The sequence below is a fragment of the Crinia signifera genome, chromosome 1 (assembly GCF_055691185.1).
Source record: "Crinia signifera chromosome 1, ASM5569118v1, whole genome shotgun sequence".
In the NCBI taxonomy this organism is placed as follows: domain Eukaryota; kingdom Metazoa; phylum Chordata; class Amphibia; order Anura; family Myobatrachidae; genus Crinia; species Crinia signifera.
This window is the reverse complement of record NC_139217.1, coordinates 348,686,483-348,704,822: the sequence shown is the minus strand read 5'-3', so window position 1 is coordinate 348,704,822 and position 18,340 is coordinate 348,686,483. Positions and strand designations below refer to the sequence as shown.

Here is an 18,340-nt window from a genome sequence, read left to right as displayed (position 1 = left end):
TACCTAGTATAATGGGTCAGTATATGCCAGGTCACCTCAGTCTATGGGGTTTATATACTAAGATGGGAGTTCTATTGAAGATGGGATGTTGGCTATAGCAACTAATCAGAATCTACTTCTTATTTATTTATCATGTTCTAGAACGTAATAGATTCTGATTGGTTGACCATAGCAACATCTCATCTTAAACAGAACTCCCATCTCAGTAAAAAATAAAAACCTATATACAGTAGATGCAAATAACGGTGATATATGGCAGCAATAAATCCGGTCTTACTGATGTTGGGGAGGCAACTGTGTGCATTTTCCGGAAGCCTAGAAGTATATTACGGTCATTGGTAACTTCAATCCTTTGGCAGGGAGAGATAGAGCACTCAGTCGGTGCAGGTAATGGACATGGAGGTCCAATGACAGTGGTTACTTCAATATCTTGATGCGTTTCTCCGTTGTATGTATTACAACAGTTTCCTCAGATGTGTGGAGTTAGTATCAATGTGGTGTTTAACAGGTCACCCCCAAGAGGCCTATATGTGTTACTGTGTGTTAACAAGCTGCAGAGTTGAGGCATGTGGGGAACGTAAGGACATATTTGAAAAGTATGCATGTGCTTAATGTACGTGCATGAGATAGGACATACAGTATGATATATGGTATCTACAATGGGAGAAAATGAGTTGCTTTGAAAAAGAAAGTCATCTTGATAAAGCCATGAAACATGTGATGCATTTCCAAGACTCATCTGTTCTCTGCTGTTTTCCTGTTATTTCATCTCAGCATTTCAAAGCCATATACAGTACCTCATGAGGACTTTGATATTAAAACGCAGTTGCTTTCATGTGCCTGTGCATCCCTTGTGGGCTGCTGGAGTTAACCATGATGAGAACCAGATTTGTAATCAATTAAAATGTATTCTTAGTTCATTCAGACAAGAACCAAAGCCCTTTGTAATTTAGACAGTGGGCCATGATTCCCTGCTGAAGTGATTGCTAAATCCATGCCTAAACTTGTAACAAGGTAAAGTACATTTATTGGGGATTAAGAAGTGTGTTAAACCTTTCTTAACTCCAAACATCTTAAATTAATATTTTTTTTTTCCATTTTATGTCAACACTTGATTACATATGGTCCGACAGGATCTTGCAAACTACACGTAATCAGCGATGTGATATCGGGAGTCTGACTCGTAGGTGTCTGCCGATGTCAGAGTTAGTGGAACAATCTTCTTTGCTACTACTGCTTCTTCATCTAAGCTCAAATGAGTCGTAGTTGTAATGTCTGTCCCATGCAATGAGAAGCGTAATTCCTCTATCGGACCATGACCTTCTGTCCTTGTGGTTGTGAACGCAGGCATTCCCATAAAGCCCACTGTGCGGGGTATTTTTTGCCTGCCGCTCATTAATGCCCATCACTTTTATACCACGTTTCGGATAACAAATGCATCAGCACCTTTGCGCAAGTCCCATACGGGTTCTCTGAATTTTTCGCACATAGCAGTTGCATATAATCACACAACTATGTGACTATCAACATTGCAAGTGGTTTGCTTTAGATTAAGGCCCCAATATCTTTGTCCCTAACTGTCTTCATCAGCTCATATCCTGACCATCCTAGATCCTATTCCATTGAACCCTAGTTTTATTTACACTTCTGTCTCTTACTCAGTCCAACTCGCAATTTTATCCACATGTCCTTCTTTAACCATGCTTGCCTACTCTCCAGGATCAGACTCCCTGTGAGGTTACGCGAGTCTCCCAAAATCTCTACACAACCTGGACCCATCTGCCCACTTTGTGAGTAAAGTAGGTGGTGCAGGCAGCCGATGGCTCAAGTCTTCCCGAATCACATCATCCTAGCCACACCCCTCACTGTATAATGCTGGTAATATCAGCATTATATTGTGGGGGGCGTGGCTGCAATGATTTGCCTCAGTCAACATTATTTATTTATTTATTTATTTATTTACAGTTTCTTATATAGTGCAGCAGATTCCGCTGCGCTTTACAATTGTAAACAGAGATAAAACAAACTGGGTAACAACAGACAGACTTTGAAGTAAGAAGGTCCTGCTGCAAGCTTACAATCTATGCACCCGTACCACGCCACTGCTTATCCAGTTGCATATGTGGTTGAAATAATTGCAAAGAATATCAGCTCTGGCAGTTAGCAGTCTCTGAGCTTGTTGCATACCGATAGAAAATTATGTGGATGGTTCCTGAGATGGCTTGTAACTCCGCTATCTAATGGTCTTTATTTTGCTACATTGTAGTGAGATTGCATTCTGCCCTTAAACATGTTGTAGGATATCATTAGATTGATAAATATAGAATTTGTTTATTCAGCACACTAGACAAGGGTATATTCTGAATCATTTTGTTTACTCTGAAGGGTTGGAACGACAACATTTTTAAATTGTAAATTGTATGCCCCATCGTCCATCATCTGTACATGCAGGATGATGGAGGACATGTCTTGCAAGGACCATGCTGCATCGCTGCCATTGCTACACTGATGCCAGCATTGGCAAGTGTGTATGTACTTGCTTATGCCAGCTTCCCCAACAGGTCCTGATGTCTGCCATGTAATGCTGGGTACACATCAGCTAATGCGTAGCAAGTTTAGGGCTAGTTGCACACCTAAAGGCATATATGTAGATCAGGCCTGGCCAACCCATGGCTCTCCAGCTGTTGTGAAACATCAAGTCCCAGCATGCACTGCCACCATTTTGCTATTTTGGAATGCTAGATATGTGGCAAAGCATGCTGAGATGTGTAGCTTCCCTGCATCTGGAGAGCCACAGTTTGGCCAGGCCTAATGTAGATAATTTATCAGGCAGATATATCTGCAGACGGATTGGGCAGTATGTTCTGCATACACACTGCCAGTTGCGCTGTCAATCACCGCCGGCTTGTGCAGCGAGTGTATGGGCAGCCGGTGGATTGCCCGCACCAATATCTTGGCCATCAGCAGTTGTACACAGCTGACACAATATGTCTGTGATAGATGTCGTTCACAAGGATATTGCTGATACACACTGGCCTATGGACCAGTCATTCAATTAAATGTCCGATATACCTGTATGGTGCAGTTTGTACTCAGCATTACAGATGTGTTCTGCATACCCTGGTGATTGTTTGTGTTCTACATAACAGACAACAGTAATTGCAGGGCTTGATTTAGACAGACTTGGAAAGAAGGAAGCAGGAGATACACTTTAAGAGAATGAAATAAACAAAGATAGTGAATAAATGCCATAATAAACATTTATCTGCAAGAACATTTTATGAGAACCATTTGCTGGCAATGCTGTTCACAAAGCGCACACTGCAGCTTCTCTTGCTGAGCACAATATTACTCATAACGTAAATCATAAGAAAGCACAGTTCTGCTATAAACAGTCTGTGTCACATGACCATAGTAGCTGTGCCGCTCACCCTGAATCCACATTTCCCTATTGCTTCACTGTATGATGTGCGCAACATCGTTACTATACTAATGAATGTTCTGCCCTTGGTTGTTTGTATGTTCAGTGTTTTCATAAATAACTTTTACAGCAAACATTACATAATGGTTACCTGCTCTAGCAGAATTTACCATCCCAATATGTGCCTAGTACTATTTAAATGTCAGGCTCCATGGGAAATAGTCATATACGCTGTCAAGTCCAGAACAATTGCAGAAATAATAATAATTTTATTTATATAGTGCTATTTCTCCATTTAGAGACTCAGGCACTTAAGAGAATGAACATAATACAGCACAGAAACAGTGTAGCACAGAAATACGTTTAGTCTTATGTCTCAGAGACCTTTGTCATTGCTATAGTTGTGCATTCTGCTATTTAGTGCTCAGTTGTAATCTGGAGAACATGACTGTACAAAATCATTATTATCTTTCATTTATATGGTGACACATTGGGCCTTATTCTGGTTCACTCTCAGAGGCAAATTCCTTCTCAAATGGACAGAACCATGTGTACTACAGGGGGGGGGGGTGTAGATGTAACATGTGCATAGAGAATTATAATTTGGTGAGTTATTTTGTTTCTGCGCTAGGAAAATACTGACTGCCTTATTTCTACACTGCAATATAGATCTCACTTTGAAGAAAAAACCCACCCAAATCTAATTCTCTCTGCACAAGTTACATCTGCCCCACCTGCAGTGCACATGGGCCCTTATTCTAGTTGAATCGGTCAGATGCGTATTTTTGGACAGCAACCGAGTTTTCTTTGCCCCGCCTTCCTCACGGATTGCTACGTATGCGGTAAGACGCGGACCGCGAGTGGATTTGTCATGTGAACACATCCTCCATCTGTGGGAACCTCCCCCATCATTCGATGGTCACCGACCATCGAATGCTGGACCAAATAGTCAGGCAGCACCTAGTGCTCCAGATCACTCGGGCATTTCTCCGTGCAAACGCTGGGATCTGGGTGGGCAGCTGGCATCCGGCTATGACATATGTCCGTCCCCACACATGCGTCATGGCCGGATTACCATACGTACGCCCAGCGTTTTCATGGGAACGCCCATGAAACGCGGGGCATACGCATATGGTAATGAGCCCAAACAGCCCTTCACACCTTTCTCCACCCCCTGTTCGGATTGTTCCGACCGATCATTTTCTGTACAGAATTCACGCTGTATTCGGATGTGCGCGGCGTTCGCACATGCGCAGATACGCCTCTGCACATGCGCAAACACCAACCATCGGCCGTCCCTCCGCATTCGGAGCCATCCGACTCAATCAGAATAAGGGCCATGGTTTTGTCCATTTGAGAAGGAATTTGCCTCTGAGAGTGAACCAGAATAAGGCCCATAGTCTCCTCAGCTCCATGCCTAGGGGTACAAAAAATTGCATCAGTAATGGTAAACACTACACTATAACTTTGCATGTACAGTACAAATAATTACACAAATATGTGTACTACAGGCCGTACTCATGCGCAGATAGATAATCACCCAGCCTACTTAATTGCAGCTGTGCAATCAAGTCTGAATTAGGCACGTGATTTTCTCTACTTGAGAGAAAAGCACCTTGGCGATCAGGTCTGAATAACCCCCCATGTTTCTAATTTTACTGTGATTGGGTTCTACAGAAAAATATACAATATGATTGTTTCCTGTAGTATTCAATATAAAGACATACGAAGTGCATGTGCCTTCAAAACTCATTTGATATTTATTTTTATTCATGTATTCTTAGCACTATCAAGATCCCTGTAGACTGTACTTTCCACAGCACTGAAACAAGGCAAACAAAGGAACATGGTAGCATTCCCAAAAATGTTACTGAATGCAATGAAATACAAATAAAAATGCTAGTGGTTATCATAGCATTATCATACTTGCCTACTCGCAGAATGTCTCCCAGATACCATCCACTATGAGGGGAAGATGGTGGGATAGCTCCATGATGATATATTTGGCTACAAATTGCGACTTCATGGTCTAACCCCTATCCCTCTCCCTTTGCACCATGCCCTGAATCTGGACACAATCAATGTCCTCTACCCCCACCATGTTATGCAACTTTGCCATATCTTGTTTCCCTGACCCACTGTGTGTAGGGTGGACCCTTTTATTGGTGTAAATTGCTCCAGGTATTCCAGGGTTATGCTGAAACATACACACACACATACATACATACATACATACATACATACATACATACATACATACATAAACAAATACATCCATTGATAGATAGATAGATAGATAGATAGATAGATAGATAGATAGATAGATAGATATGGGACAGATATGGGTTCGATTCCCACCATGGCCCTAACTGTGTGGAGTTTGTATATTCTTCCCGTACTTGTGTGGGTTTCCTCTGGGTATTCCGGTTTCCTCCCACAATCCAAAAATATACTGGTAGGCTAATTGGCTCCTAACAAAATTCACCCTAGAATGTCTGTGTGCGCGTGTACATGTGGTAGGGAATGTAGATTGTAAGCTCCACTGGGGCAGGGACTGATGTGATTGTTCATATATTCTCTGTAAAGCTCTGTGGAATATAAGAAACTTAATAATAAAATAAATAAATAGATAGATAGAGAGAGATTAATGGTCCAATCAAAGTGGCTGTGTGGAGAAGAAAAGGGGATTGTTTAACCATAAGTTTCTTATTAGTTTGTTCCAGTTTGCAATATTTATGGGCAATATAACTAGTTATTGGGTGGGAGACTTTAAAAAAAAATAAAGATACTAGAATCACATTATCTGACTGTCAAGTTTCAAACGTGGAGTATCTCTGGCGTCATGTGTCATTTCTAATAACAATTGCTCTGTATTGGTGTGCCTGATAATTATTTACTCCCGACTAATGTCATACAAATAAAGATGTGCTTATGTGCTACATTAATAGGTGTGCATTACCCACCCTGTGTGTTTCATTTATAGCTGCAACCTAACATGTCCAGCCGGCCAGTATGGAGTTAATTGTGACCAGTACTGTAACTGTTATGATGACAAGTGTGATCCAACAAGCGGAGCCTGCCACATGGGTGAGTTTGAAACATTTTTGCCATTTAACCTTGACCCCTCAATACGACACCACAATTCTCTGTATGATCATATCATTCTACCCACTTTATTACGAAACAGATAGGATTCGGGATATCTAGCTCTTTCATTAGTGCTGGGGACTGCCCAAAAAAATCAGGAGTCTCTTGGAAATTGCAGGAAAGGAGGCAAATATGGTGTCCTTATATCAGATGCTACCATACTAGCGCATCGCTGCTGCTTCCATGTAAGCAGCATGTGCACCTCCAACCACATCTGAATCAGGCCCATGGTTAGCGGCATTCAGGGCTCACATGATGTTCTTTGTTTATCTTTCCTCAATTTGTAAGAATTTGAAAGCTCAGGAATTGTGGCGCCTCCCATCTCCATGTGCAACACTGGCCACATATGCATAAACGGTGACTTTGTATCTAGAACTGTTCCAACATTAGAGTGAGGAACTGTTTCATCCAGCAGGCAGCGTAACAAGCTATTTTATTTGCTCCTCCCGGGACAGTGTTCTTGGCTTGTATTGCCTGGCAGAAATAGAACATCTGATAGTGAGGAGTGTGGAAACGAGTTAGACTTGCCAATTGAAAGGTTGATTTATTGGACTTTAGGAGTACTTCTTACCGTAATCCTTAGCACAGTGACTTTTGGTGGGTCTTAAAATATTTTGAAAGTCGTTTTTTATATGATCGCAGGGCACACACTTTTTCTGCTATTGACTTGTTAATGTTTTAATAGTGTTTTTATAATGGTATAAAATGTTCATTGAGAAGTACATTTGGGAAAGGACCCAGGTGTTGATGTCATGCTTGTGAAACAATCGTTTAGCTATTATATTTTGAGTAAAATGTTCATTTATTGTTTTGTACTGAGGTAATTTTGGATGCTTAATGATCTCCGGTCTGTGCTTTACACTCTGATTAGCAAGGGGATGTGCCATGTTTGTGTTCCATAAAGTATTACCATATATACCCGAGTATAAGCCTACTTTTTCAGACCATTTTTCATGCTGAAAAAGCCCCCCCTCGGCTTATACTCGAGTGAGAGTCCCACTTGAGTCAATGCGTTTTCCAAGTTTTTTGTTGTAAAATTAGGTGCCTCGGCTTATATTCGGGTCGACTTATATACGAGTATATACGGTACTTGTTTTATAATTCTTTTTGATATAGAAGTGTGCAGGCACCACTAGAGTTCACCTGAAATGCTGGTCAAGGTGATAACAAAACAGGTGTTTGGGCGCAGTTGAAAAAAGGATAGGCCACAGTCCAGATGTAATACACATCATGAGAACTTCGCTGCATACACTGCCAATTTCCCATGTTTATCAGGGAAGGCACATACAGCTAAAAATAAAACTCTTAACCAGGCCTCTTCATAGATGACCTTGTTTATTCTGAGCATTCTCTTCATTTTTCAACATATTTTTGGTTTGGGCAGGACAATGTTCCGTTGCTTCTTTGACGTCATATAGCATAAAGGTTATTGCAAAAACTTCTGGGCTTACACTACTGATTCCTCAGATGAATGATCAGAATACTTGAATGTTTCATTTTCCCAGAACAGTTACAAAGATAAAATGTTACAGTACAGTACATACATCAAGGGAAACATCTGAATACAGTTTACTGAAACATGTTAAGTATGTCATGTGCAGCGCATATAGCATATGGTGTACATAGAAATACTTTACCAGACACACAGAATACATCATACTGGATAAATAGATATGTTACTGTGTAGTAATCTAATTATACGGAAGAGCTGACAATTGAATTTGCAGCCAGCACACATAGCAAGAAGTGCTGTGTTCACTATGCAAAAGAAAAAAAACAAACCATTTATTTAACAGTTTCTTATATAGCACATACATATTCCGCAGCACTTTACAGAGAATATTTGAACATTCACATCAGTCCCTGCCCAATGGAGCTCACAATCTATATTCCCTACCACATGTATACGCACACACAGACTTTCTAGGGTTAATGTTGTTGTTATTTACAGTACACTAACAGAACATTACAGCATATTTAAATATATTGTATTGATGAAGTTGTTTTTGCTGATGTCATGTATATATTTGTTTGTCTACTCTACTGGATCCTGCAGTAGATGGCCAGTTTTTCAGGTAATTCCTCTCACCAATTTACCTATTTCCGAGTGATGTAGGCAGACTGGGGAGCTAAATAGAGTTAGCCTGCGCTCCGGTGATGGGGGCGGGACCTGTTGGTGTTATTCTATGTTAATGTTGTAGTTTAAAAGCCCCAACTATGCAAATTTGCTCCAATAACATAATTTTCCACACATGGGGACGTGGCCTAATGACACAATTAGCCCATTGTCGCCCACATCACCGAGGAAACTATTTCAGTTGGCAAGTATGAATTTGCAGCTGGGTTGCTTTGCTCATACTTTTGTTTATAGGGCATAGTTACCAGTGTCTTGATGAAAGCCCTGGTAAGTAATTTCTATTCAATATGTTTGGGGTAATATGTAACTAGCGCTTGGGAAAGGGCAGCTAGGTTCTCTAATCCTTAGGAGGCAATCAATCCTCCAAACAAATACAAATATACACAGAATAAGGTTTTAAGGAAAGAACCAGCGCAGAGTCCAATTGAAACTTGCTTGTGAGCAGGAGGAATCGGAGTAATTTCTATTGCTCGTACAGAAGATCTGATAGGAGGGGTGTCTGAAGGGAAAAATTTGTGATCAAAGGATACATTTACCCAGTTTGCATTCTCCATAGTCGTTTATGGGGACTACATTAGTGAACAAAAATACAAAACTGTACCTTCTGTAGTGAATATATATTTGTTGGATAATTAATTAACTGCAGTTTTTGCATAAAAAATGCTTAAAAAGTAGGCCTCAGTGGTAAAGGTTAAGGATATTTGTATAAAATAGTGGCAACAGAAAATCTATCATCTGCAATTTATTTTTTTTGTAGCACATAATGGCCATTTAGTGGGCACACGGTTACCGTTACCAATATATGTTTGACAAAAAAATTGTGAAAATATGCTCTGTCGACCAGTATCATGTTGACCTTTTGACCATATCAACCTTGTAACCATGTCAACCAATAGTGGTCAATCTATAGGGCAGGCATGTCCAAACGATGGCCCTCCAGCTGTTGTGAAACTAGCCATCATAGCATGCCTTGCCATAGTTTTAGCCTTGCCTAATAGCAAAACTGTGGCAAAGCATGATGGGACTTGTAGTTTCACAACAGCTGGAGGGCCATAGTTTTGACATGACTGCTTTAGGGTCTGAAACCATAGGCAAAATTACCAGCTCACAAAGGGACAGATGTATCAAGCTTCAAAAAGTGATAAAATGAAGAGTGATAAACAGCCAGCCAGTCAGCTCAACTATCATGTTACAGGCTGGGTTTGAAAAATGACTTGTAGGAGCTGATTGGCTGGTTGTTTATCACTCTTTATCACTTTTTGAAGCTTGATACATCTGTCTTTAAATGTGTTCAATCTGTTTTCCATTAACAGTTATGCATAATCCATGACAAGGGCGTCTGGAGTAATGGCAGCACAGCATTTAACGACATCACTGTAAAAAAGTAACTGTAAAAAAGAAGCAATAGTATTTTAGTGATTTAACCTTGGGTTCCAGACTTATGAGTCACCCTATATTGACTGCCGACCTTATTAATGTCTGGATACCTCTAGAAATTGTCACAATATGGCGATGGCGTAAAAAACAGACTTGACTGACAGCTCCCTGCAGCAAACTCTGCAAGCTTGTAGTGCCCATTCATGTCTGGCCGGTGTCCTTTCTGGGTAGGTTTCTGTGACAGCTGTGACTTGGGAGGCGAAGAGAGAGATTATAGCCTTCCCATATGGTCCAGGGATATGCTGTTAGTGCGTATGTAATCTCTTCGTCCCTGCCTCCAAGGTGGCAGTTGTCACAGGCACCCCTCCCCCAGACACAGGAAACCCCTGCACAGGGATGACTGAGGACAAGCACTACAAGCTCAGGAATGGCAGAGTTTGCTGCATGGATCCGGTTTGACATTCTGGGGTCCGTACTGTTCCATTTTTTCCTAATCCCCACACTGTAATACATATCTATTCTATACATATCTATTCCTATAGCTGCTGCTGTTATTGCAGCGGTGAACCTGTTTTCATATGGCATCCTAGTCACTGGTAAACGTTTACAACTTTGTCATAAAAAATATTTTCTTAAGGTGACAACTTTACAACTACTGTTTAACTTTATTGTGTGAATTTATTCTTCTGTTGGGAGTACAACACGGTGTAAAATCAGTGTCTGCAGCCTGCTATGGATTAGGCCCTATTGAACATGCTAGTACTATATAATACTGGCCAACATGATTTTATTTTTCACAAGAAACTGAATAGTGAAAGTTTTAAATTCTGAATTCAAATATATGACTAGAAGTTTTCCATCATGCATAGTGTGTTTGTGACAGCTACATTTCTTTCTTCCTATTTTAGTGTTCTTTATGACCATTTACTGGGAGGCTCACAAAAATAAGGTGGCACTCCCAGCCCCCTTGAAAAGGTAGGCAAGTGTCCCGTAGCCAGCCTTACCAACCATGTTGCCACCTCCCTGCAGCCTCCCACAACCCATTGAATTGCAAAATCATAGTCTCCCCCCTTTACAATGCCAGTAATGTGGGCATTGCATAGCGGGACAGGGCCGATGGTGCGATCGTGTCTCTATCCTGATGCCTGATGGAAGAAAAAAAAAATCTGCATATTCAAAATCAGCAGGAAAAAAATACATTTAGATTCTGGTTATTTAGTTCTTGTGAATTTTGATTTTTTATTTTTGTATACCAGTGTAACTAAATGTTAATGCTTTAAATTAATACACATTAAATCACCAATAAATCTGTGTGATGGAGTTGCTGATGGGGTTTACAAGACTTGGACAAGGCACTTCTTAAATATAGAAAAATATAATTGGTGTAGTGACATGTTACCAATATTATTAACCTCTGATGTGAAGGAAGTTATTATTGTTACTGGTTTTCACCTAAATTAGCTGCTGTAATTTATCAGAGACAATTGATTCACTTGGGGCTTTTCACTTAGCTGGCACTGCTTGGGGATTATGCTTCACACACACAAAGCAAACAACAATAAGCAGCCCTTCAAGCCTTGATAGCACAATCAATCTGTATACTTATACTGTATACTTATCCTGTATATGTCTTATCATCTGAAATAGGGGACATCTTTCTTCAGAAAAAAAATGCTTTAATTGGATAGCCGGATAATGTCCAAAAATTGCAGTTTTTGATTTTTTTGGAGGAGAAAAATGATCAAAGGTTAATTAAATACACCTCTAAAAGTTTGTTTCCAGCTTTTCTCAGCTGTTGCCACAGACTTGAGGGAGACTTTTTATTTATTTATTTTCTTTCGACTAAAATAAAGGTTATCTTGTTACTGATTGCTTCAGAAAGGAAACCCTAGTTTAAAATGTATGTGGCTGAAATATAGCAGGGTTGCCGACTTTTTAATGCTCCTCTCCGGGAGAAGCCCGGAGAGGATACTTTCCTTACCCGATCGGGGGGCGGGGCTTGACGGTGACATCACTAAGCCCCGCCCCCACTACGGGAAATAGAAGACATTACTGATACCCATGGAGGGGGCGGGGCTAAAATGACGCGATTGTGCCGTTTTAGCTCCGCCCCCTCCTCTGAGACCCGCGGATTGCGGAATTTGCATGCCGCGATTCAGGGGGTTCAGGGGGGTCCCCCAGATTCCGGGAGGGTTGCCCACCCTTCCGGGGGGCCGGGAGGGGGGCCCGATTTTCGGGAGACTCCCGGGAATTCCGGGAGGGTCGGCAACCCTGAAATATAGTAAGTGCACAGTGATATCTCACTGTCAGGAGTACTTATGTGTATTATTTCTGACTGGGAATAATAACTATAAAGTTTATGGATGGCAAACTGAAAACAGTCAGTATGAAATATTTCGTTATCACTGGTTTCATAACTGGTACTAGACAGTCAGATTTTGGACTTGGTACAACCTATCACATCTCCTCTACCCATAATGCACCAGTAACATTCTTATTGATGCTCTCATGTACTTGTCTGCCTGTGGCTTTAAGCTTGAATTTGGTCGGATCTTAGCCTCCTCCACTTATATCATTGGCTGCTTGTGATGCTCACAAACAAAAAATATATATATATTGTGAATGGTTTGTACATAGTAACACAGATTGTAAAATATTCTTACCACCTTTATATTTACTATTCTATTTTTAATCATCACAGTTGAAGTCTTCCAATCATTTGTTCTATTTTTCCATATAGATTATTGTCTTTCATACTTTTATAGATGCAATTTAATTTCAAGTATTACTATTATATATATAATTGTACAAGGCTATACAGATTTGGTGTGCTTGTAGATTCTAGATAATAATAATAATAATGATAGTAATGAAGAAACATATCCAATAATCTATGACTTCTATTCTCATTTGCAGAAGCCAATCAACGAATGGGAGTAATTGGAGCAGGAGCTCTTGTGTCATTACTGCTTATTCTCCTGCTGTCATTACTGTGTTGCTGCTGTCTCTGCCGAAAGAAAGACGAATCTGCTGAGTAAGTTGGTGGTTATGCAGAATATTAAAAAAGTGTAAGACGTGTAAGGTCAGATGTGGTTTGGCCAAGTGGTTGCATAAACAACTGCCTCTAAAGATAAAAAGTGTTCTAAACAAGATGTGTTTACAATGCAAAATGAATATTACATAAAAGCCGCCCAGTCCTATCTCAAATACAATCATGCAAATGAAATTAGCTAGAGAGGGTTTTTTCTTCAGTAGCTTTGGCTGCAATTAAGGAAACAAATTGGAAATAGACTGTATGTAATAGTATATAAATTTAACAGCTGTTTAGTCTCCATTCGCTCCTCACAAGGGCCCTTATTCTGATCGGTGCGGATATTCCCGCATTCTTACGGTGCGGTCCGCACGCCACGGTGTTTTGCCGCGTGCGGCCATCGTCCGTAGAAACGCCCACGTGTCCTCCGCATTCGGACGGACTCACTCTTTAAGAACAGGGCGTGTTTACGGACGACATACAAACCATGCGTGTGCGGGAGAAACACTCCGATTCTGCACGGTATTACTGAGTATTACAGAGTATGCTCGGAAATACCGCATCCGAACGGGAGCCAAGCGGTGCTACCGCCCGTAAGCGGAGTATTTACGCCAAACAACCCACTATTATGTCAATTCGGCAATACATCACATGACCCACTTATTCAATTACCTATCCTCATAAAAAACAGCTTATTTGGAATTGGAATCAATTAGATGCCAATATATCCTTACAAGCATGCCTAACACATCCATTGCACACATTAACCCTTACAGCAATGTAAGTGCAATGGTTTGTATTACACCCTGTGTAAAAGATTCTAAACAATCTACACATATACTGTTTCAAGTGCAAATAAAACCAACAACTGTGAACTTGCATAAAGAATTTATTTTAAATCAACATTAACATAAAAAATAAAATATAAAATATAATAAATCAAAGCAGCAGATCGCGGATGTCCTGCAGGTCTGCTAGAAGGAGCCTTAAATGTTGCTCCGCTCGCAGGACGGCCCCACGCACCCCCTCATCTGCCGGTGTGGTGTCATCTGTGGGCATGTCAAAGGGGCAAAAATTAGTCATGTTATTCATGCATACATTTCACATACTGCGACATAAATTGCACAAATGCTAGGTGACATGTGTGTATATATATATATATCTATCTATGTAGAGAGATAGAGACACACATAGATAAATAGATATGACACATACATATATACATACATGCTAACTTATTTACTACATACTGTCTTTTTTGGCCTCTACCCTTTACTCTGCAGAAGACATAACAGTCATATTGTTTCTTCTCAGTCACAACCCACCCATGACTAACCAATGACAAGCATGTCATGGCCTCCGTCAATAAGAACTTGTCACAATCTGCTCAGTCTAAGTTCAGTGATGGTTCGTGGCATGGGAGTTATGCAAATGTCAGGAATGCACAGTACACATCCTCAAAATCATAATTCTGTCTAAACCAACCTACAATTCTGTGAGGGCAAAAAAACAATCTGAACTACAGGGGGTGTTTAGGTAGAGGAGGCTCCTGGGACACTGGCAACTTCTGACTCCATTCCAAGGTAGGCCGGCCCATACTCCATTTATAGCATACATCCTATAGTTTAGAAATAACATTCACCAACAATATAGATTCCACTATTTGATGGGTCATAATCAACACTTGCAGCAGGTGAATTTCATCCACAAATGATCCACTCATCCCTTTACTCCAGGATCCTGTTTAACTACTACGGTTATGTGGCAGTCAAAATGGAGCTCCAACCCATCCCACAAACCTGTGTAATTCAGAGGTGTCCTGGATGAAAGGGATGCCTTGGACACCCCATCTAACCCGTACCTGTATCTGTAGCTACCCACTTTGGGGTCTATATGAATAGTATGGGCCAAAAATTTGTTATCACCAGTGCTACATAACAAATACCAGTACAACTACTTCATTAATGATGCATTATGTTAACATACCGATCTGATGGTACTCCGGGGCCTGGCACGCCTCCTCCCCCTCGTCATCAGACTCCTCCGGGGCAACCGTGGCCTCCTCAGCCCCCTCCTCCGCCAGCTCCTCTGCCACAATAACCTCCTCCTCCAACTCCTCCTCCACCTCCTCCTCCTCCACCTCCTCCTCCTCCTCCTCCTCCTCCTCCTCCACCACCACCACCACCTCCTCCACCTCCTCCTCCGCCACCAACACCTCCTCCTCCGCAACCAACTCCGCTTCCACATCCTCCTCCACCACCTCCTCACGCACCTCCTCCTCCTCCACCACCATCTCCTCCTCCTCCACCACCATCTCCTCCTCCTCCACTTCCTCCTCCTCCACCCTTGCCGCCACCTCCTCCTCCGGGTCTTGGGCCTCCTCCTGGCCCAGGGCTGCCTCCGCCTCTTCACGGGCCTGTCGGGCTTGGGCTCGTGCTGTGTGGTAGAAAAAAAAATCATGGTCAATGTCGGGTCATTGTGGCACATGTATTAATCCATAACAAGACATACATGGAAGGGTGATAATGATGGCAAACGATGCAGGAAAGTAGCTCCTTACTGTTCATGGATTCCAAATTGTGACATGTAAATTATTATGTGATTGTTAGTAATTTGTTCACACATTACAACCCAGGCATTTATCAATGTGTAACACATATTAGATCTGGCACATTGTATGCATCAGAATCCTCAATGCTATGGCATTACATATAAAAGCCACATGACTGCATGTTAACCAGGAAGAAGCACACATAACAGTCTATGGACTTTTAAACCCATGGACACCCAGTTATCATGAGACACATTTTATTGTTTATATATGCTATGTTGTAAGTGCGAAATTTCATAGCTAAAATACTCACAATCAGCAATTTCGCTCCTGAGTTGCTGGAGCAGCTGGGGCTGGCGCCTGCGGAGGTCCGACCACCGCCTCTCAAGCTGCCCGAGGGACCTCCGCACCCGAGTGCGGGCGTAAATTCGGCGCCCTGCCGCAGCATAGGCCCTCCGCTTATGGCGGTTTGTGATAAACGGCCCCGCACGGCCCAGCCTTGTCTCCATGACGGAGACAAGAACCCTCAGCTCCGCATGTGTGAAGGGTTCTGCCCTTCGTGTCTCCGCCATGTTGACAATGGCATCTATCAACCAATCAGGTGGTGGCATTGGTTGATCACAGTTATTTGTGTTAATAACTTTATTGTTCATCTTTACATGAACAGCGTGTCTGCGCCAACACAAATGGTGACAAATTCGCATGCCTTCAAAACAGTAGTGTTGATGTATGGCAATGAACAAATCTGATATATATAAAACACAGTGTGTATGCACTTAGCAAATCCAATGGCGCCTCGCTCCGCCAAGCAACGCGTGCTATAGCTTAGCAACGCCTAGCTGTACTTAGCATTATTTACTCTATGCATCTATGTGTATGCGTACATTTATGTGTAAAAGACACATACACACACTTGCAGGTATCCTGAGACCAGCATTATACACCAGCCCTGCCTGCCTGCCTGCCTGCCTGCCTGGCTGCCTGCCTGCCTGCCTGGCTGCCTGCTCCTTGAAATGTTGAAACATGTGAATAAATTCTAATAGCATATATATATATATATATATATATATATATATATATATATATCTGCAAACAAATCAGACATCAACACATGAAAAAATCCCAAACACATTACAGAATAAATCAATGTACTCACCAGTCATCAGGGATAGTATCAACTACAATAATGAAGATATAACAAACACATAAGATCCCTTGAACAAGGTATAATAATTAGCACCTATATTTAACTTCCCCCAAAACTAAGCACATATGATAAATATCTCCTATTTCTTTGCCATTAGGAGGGCAGGCTGGCTAATTTTCGTGTTGTAACACTGACAACTAACACACTGTACTTATTTGAAGGGGTGATTTTTACAATAATTGGTGTGTTCTGTCAACTCGATAACATGTACCTGAAGTATCTTTGCGCCACAGAGTCCCGCAGCTGGTATCCCCTCCGGCATTCAGGGGCGCGGGATGGGCGCATGGGCGGATCTTGCGGCTCAGATGGTACCTCCCACTCATCAAAGGGTATCTCACGCCGCACAGCAATGTTGTGGAAAAATATACACAGGCCCACGATCCTCGACACCATTTCAGGCGCATATTGTAAGTCACCACCAGTGCGGTGGAGCACTCTAAATCGACCTTTTAAAAGGCCAATTGAGCGCTCCACCACTTGCCTGGTGGCAACATGCGCCCGATTGAATGCCTCCTGTGGGCCCGGTGCTGGGTAGCTGTACGGCGTAAGTAGCCAGGGCGTACATGGGTAACCGGAGTCACCCAGAACCCACGCATCACGGCCTTCCAGCTCTTGGAGTCTTTGCCATATCCCGGTTTGTCGGATGACATGAGAGTCATGGGCACTTCCGGGAAACTTCGAGTTGAAGGCGAGAATCTCCATGGATGGGCCACATACCACCATCACGTTCAGTGAGTGGAACAATTTGCGGTTCCTATATATCTTCTCACTTCGAGATGGAGGCACAAATGGTACATGGGTGCCATCCACAGCCCCTATCACATTAGGGAAGCCAGCAATTTGATGGAAGGCCTGCTGGCTTCTGCGCAGGGTCTCGGTGGCAAATGTCATGGCCATGAAGTGCCCCTTGCGCCTGAACATGGCCGACGTCACACGCCTCAGGATTCGGCAGAAGGCCGGCTGAGATATTCCAGCAAGTACTGCCACTACTTGTTGGAATGATCCTGAGGCGCAGAAATGCAACACCGCCAGCAGCTGTGTGTGAGGCGGAATTGCTGTCGTGATCCCGTGTAGAGGTTCCAGATCGCTCTGAATTAAGGTGAGCAGATCCAGAATTACATGTGGCGGTAACCGGTACCTAGTAAGTACCTCATCATCGGGCATAGCAAACAGAGTCACCCGTGTGCGATAGATTCTAGCACGTCCTGGCCTCCTTGGCCGACGAGTGGGGAGAGCCGCAAGTGCCCTTAGCCTCCTCTCCATGTAGCGCATAATAGCTTCAGCAACCTATAAAGAAATGAACATAAATACTGATGCACCTATGCACATAATGGCCATATCCCACTACAAATAGATTTGTAGCCTTCAATACGTACAATAGATGGCCGCCCCGTGAAATCCCGCAGATCCATTTGACTCTCTAATGATGACACAATAATATGAACTCAATACACACCGTCCAAAACACA

The 18,340-nt window shown here is 42.2% G+C and overlaps 1 protein-coding gene across 1 annotated transcript in view; it reads left to right on the top strand.

Moving 5' to 3' along the window:
• Positions 1-18,340, top strand: part of SCARF2 (scavenger receptor class F member 2) — a 206,310-nt gene that overhangs the window by 101,995 nt on the left and 85,975 nt on the right. Inside the window, exons 7-8 of the mRNA XM_083146958.1 lie at positions 6,405-6,508; positions 12,999-13,116. Coding sequence (XP_083003084.1) covers positions 6,405-6,508; positions 12,999-13,116 — 222 coding nt within the window. The remainder of the gene's footprint in view (positions 1-6,404; positions 6,509-12,998; positions 13,117-18,340) is intronic.